General features: G+C 56.7%; 1 protein-coding gene across 1 annotated transcript in view; it reads left to right on the forward strand.

The window, feature by feature from the left end:
* Positions 1 to 4,257, forward strand: part of GTF3C1 (general transcription factor IIIC subunit 1) — a 74,321-nt gene that overhangs the window by 52,378 nt on the left and 17,686 nt on the right. The window contains 2 exon segments of the mRNA XM_040635175.1: positions 1,699 to 1,841; positions 3,928 to 4,009. Of these exon segments, the coding sequence (XP_040491109.1) occupies positions 1,699 to 1,841; positions 3,928 to 4,009 (225 nt within the window).

A 4,257-nucleotide genomic window follows, 5' to 3' on the forward strand; every position in this document is an offset into this window, starting at 1 on the left:
CCCCGGCCTGCAGCCCGCTGCGTGGCTCTCCCTCGCGTGGGGCGCACTTTTCCCCGCGTGGCCGCCGGGGCACTCCTCTCATCCATTCTGCTTGGCCACCAGGGAAAATGTTGCCCGGAGTCCTACAAATGCATACGCCCATTCTTGCACATTTCTTTCCAGCCTTGGGCCGACACACGCAAATCTTTGCTGACCTGCAGGCTAACCGGCCCAGGGTTGTTCTCTGTCTCTCCACCAGGAGTCGGACACTTTCTGCTCCCCTTCTCCCGCCCGCATCGGTCTGAAAAACTCCCCTCCTTATCTCTCCTAACTGCTTATCATCCCTGGAAAGGCTTCGGGGATCCTGCCCGTTGAAAGTAATTACCGTGTTCTCGCCGTGTCCCTTGGATGTGGACTTTTCATGCTGTTTCTTTTGCTTCTGGTACTTCTTGGCCCATTGGCACGACTGTGCCTCACAAGGCAGGGAGACTTCTCGTTTGTTTTCGTAGCTACAGCCCCCAGCGTGGTGCCTATGGCACGGTGCTCGCTCGTTCACTGCACTGCGTCAGTGTGGAACGGAGATGGTGGCCTCAGCCTGGCGCCACGCCTCCCGTGCCACAGTCCCCCACACTCGCATGTCCTCCTGGCCCATGTCCCTGAACCCCAGCGGCTGGGGAGGAACTTGCTTCCCAGCTAACAGACTCTTCCTCTTTCCTCTGATGTCTCCGCCTCCAAGAGGGCCCCGCAGCCTGAGGCCGACGTCACCTCCTCACCGTTCCCCAGAGCAGCCTCGTTCCCCAGAGCAGCCTCGCTGACTCCTGGGCTGTCTGTTCCCACCACTTTGCACTGTTGGGATGAGCTTGCAGCAAGGCCTGGGGAGAGCAGTCAAGGTAGTCAGACGTCCGGTCAGGCTGGTCCCCCGAAGCCACCAGAGAAGGAGCTCTGCCAGCGTCTAGTGCAGCCCCCGCTAGGTCGGCTGCGGGAGGAGCAGCCCTGGCTGCCCTCTGCCTGCAGGCTTGTTGGGTCCCTTCTCCCAGGAGCAAGCTAGAGATGCCCTGTCGCTCTCCCTAATGCCTGTTCCTCGCCTCTGCTGTGGCTTTTCATCGCAACGCTGACGGGAGGGAGGTGCCTCCCACCACCCACCCTCCGTGTGGCCGAAGCGGCCAGCAGAGCCCAGCGGACCCTTAAATCAACACCAGATTCTTGGGCCGCATCATTCTGGAGGCTGTCGGAGAATAACCTTGTCATCGTGCACCCTTCCCTGTCTGGGCTCTGCCTTCCTGCATTCTTTGGCCGAGGTGTTCTCCTGGGTCTCTAATAAAAGCTCATCCAGTGCCTCTGTTTCTGCTGACGCGCAGAACGTTTCCGAGCACACGTAACGTGAACTTAAACCTTGAAAACCATCTGACTGAATACAGTGATGTACTCCTAACCTTCCCCAACGTGTTGCTCCTCCAGCCAGTGTGACCGACACCCTCTGAGCACCTGGTACTTGCCGGAAGACGCTCTTCCCACTGGACGCTGAGCATTTGGCTCATTCGTCGCCCAGCACCTCCCTGTGCCAGGCACAGAGTCGGGGCTCCGTAAATGGGGTAGTTTGGGGTATCCGCTGTGGAAAGGGGCGCCACAGAACATACCCTCCCCCCTCCTTTACGTTAAGGACCCGGAACGTGGGCTCTGAGGATACTGACTTTCCATCTTGGCTTGTGTTTGCTCCAGGTGAAGGGCCCATTCGTCCCCTGGCAGGTTGTGCGGGACATTTTGCACGCGACCTTTGAAGAGTCTCTGGATAAAACGTCTCACTCGGTTGGACGAAGAGCTCGCTACATCGTCAAAAACCCACAAGCCTATCTGAACTATAAGTAAGCCTCATTTGAACTCTCATAACTTCAGGCCAAGGTTACTCCCGTGCTTCTAGTTCATTCTTTACTCTCCTTTCATCTCGGTTGCTTAAGAGTCCACTGTAAAATCCAGAGAGAGCAGTGAGTTGCCTACTAGCTCACCAGTAGTCTGTCCCAGTGTTGGGGTCCGTGATTTTTCAAGGGCCGGGCCTGCTTCCGGGCCCTTCCACATTTCCGGTGTCACGTGGACTTCAGGCCAGCCTTGGGAAGTAGGTGCCGTTCTCCTTTGCTACCCAGGAAGAAACGGGCCATCCAGGCTAGGTGACTTACTGAGTATATCCCCACAGCAGCGTGTGGTGAGGCCAGAGCCTCTGTGCCCACCTCTTTCTCCCCCGGCCAGGGCACAGCGCCATCGCCTGCCCTGTCAGCCTCCTGACAGCCCTCTCCATAGGCACAGCCTTGAGTGAGGAGGGCCAGAGAGCATCTGAGTGGGGTGCAGAGGGGCCCAGGTGTTGCTGCCAGCACGAGAGGGGGGCCAGAAGGGGACACATGGCAGGGTTGAGAAGGACCACTTCCGCCAGCTGGTTGTTCATGCTGTGGGGTCAGTAGGAGAGCTTGGCTCTGGCTGGATTCTGAGCCTCGGGCTGCCTGCCGTCAGCCAGGTTGTAGAGAGGAACTGCCCAGTCCTGGGTTGTGGAGAAAACTTCTCTAGCTGGGGTTTCTCAGCCTCAGCACTATTGACCTTTGGGACCAGACAATTCTTTGTGACGGGGCTGTCCTGTGCATTGTGGGCTGTTTAGCGGCAGCCCTGGCCTCTGCCTGCTAGATGCCACTAGCGCCCCGCCCCCAGCCGTGGCAGCCAGACACGTCTCCAGATGTCTGCAGGGACCAGTGGCCAGACACTTGGCAAGGGCCTTCTTGCGGGGAGCCACTGGCCCCCATACACAGAATCTTAGACTTTTCTTTTTTTTTTTTTTTTTTTTTTTAAAGATTTTATTTATTTATTCGACAGAGATAGAGACAGCCAGCGAGAGAGGGAACACAAGCAGGGGGAGTGGGAGAGGAAGAAGCAGGCTCATGGCGGAGGAGCTGATGTGGGGCTCGATCCCGGAACGCCAGGATCACGCCCTGAGCCGAAGGCAGACGCTTAACTGCTGTGCCACCCAGGCGCCCCAGAATCTTAGACTTTTCTATCTAAAAGGGCTCTGGTCACCTGCTCCAAACTCCTCTTCTTTCAGAGTGGAAATGGGCCCAGAGAGAGGATTCAGGTTGGCCAGGGTGACAGTGCATTAGCAGGGGAATGAGTGCTGGAACTTGGGCTTCCTGGCCCCTTCCCGACGCTCTTCCTCGTGTCCTGCAGCAGTAGCCGGGGGACAGGAGCATGAGGGGGCTGTGGCCTGGAGCTGCAGGCCTCGGTACAGACGTGTATCCACTTGGAGGCTGCTCTCTCATCTGTGAGCAGGACGGTACTACCAGTCATAGCCACCCCTGGCCCCCCTGCCCTAGCCCTCGGCGGACATGTGACCTCGGGGTCCGCTGTACCTCACTGAGCTCTAGAATGCAAGGACGGTCTCTACCTTGTGGACTCCTTACAAAGGTGCAAGTGCCTGGCTCCTAGGAACCCTGCAAACACCTGTTGTCTTGCCTTCCATTTCTTTTTGGGCAAATCAGGCTCTCCTTCCATCACAGAGAGACAAAGATGTCTGCAGGGGACAGTTAGTGCTTTTGATTAATAGTGAACACCAGGGCCTGGATCATAGTTTAAATTTTACAGTACACTTTCACATCGGGCATCTCGTTTGGTCCTGGCCAGATGCCTATGAGGGCAGGCAGGCAGGCAGGGGTCATTGTTCTCAGTTTACGTGTGGTGGATGGAAGCTCAGGGAAGCCAAAGGTGTGAAGCGTGAGCAGCAGCAGGCCTGACTTGAATCAGGGTTTCCTGACCCCAAATCCTTCCTTGTTAAGGGCTGTAATCACTCAGCAGGTGTATAAATAAATCACACCCTGTGGTTAGCCAAGGCCGGACGAGTTAGGAGTCTTCCCGATGGTTCTGAACACAGACATCATGACCTCATCATGACCTCATGTCTGTCCTCTCTTCCTACAGGGTTTGCCTCGCTGAGGTGTACCAGGATAAGGCACTTGTTGGAGAGTTCATGAATCGAAAATGTGACTATGAAGACCCAAAGGTAGGCCCTGTGTGGTCCTTGGGCTCGGCCTGCCCTGAAGGCAGGGAGGTGTAGGTCCCTGTCTGGTCCTCCGGGTCCCGAGTGCCTCTTCTGGCCTCGCAGATACGGACATTGTTCCCGCGCGTTGGGGAGACCAGCTCGTCCGTTCTTGGGCCTTGGCCCTCCTTTGATGGGGCTGTTCTTAGAGACAGAACTTAACACGCCGCTTTGTAATTCTGCAGGGCCTTGGGCCTATTTCGTTAAGAAAA

Source organism: Ursus maritimus, unplaced genomic scaffold (genome assembly GCF_017311325.1).
Source record: "Ursus maritimus isolate PB19 unplaced genomic scaffold, ASM1731132v1 scaffold_2, whole genome shotgun sequence".
NCBI classification, from domain to species: domain Eukaryota; kingdom Metazoa; phylum Chordata; class Mammalia; order Carnivora; family Ursidae; genus Ursus; species Ursus maritimus.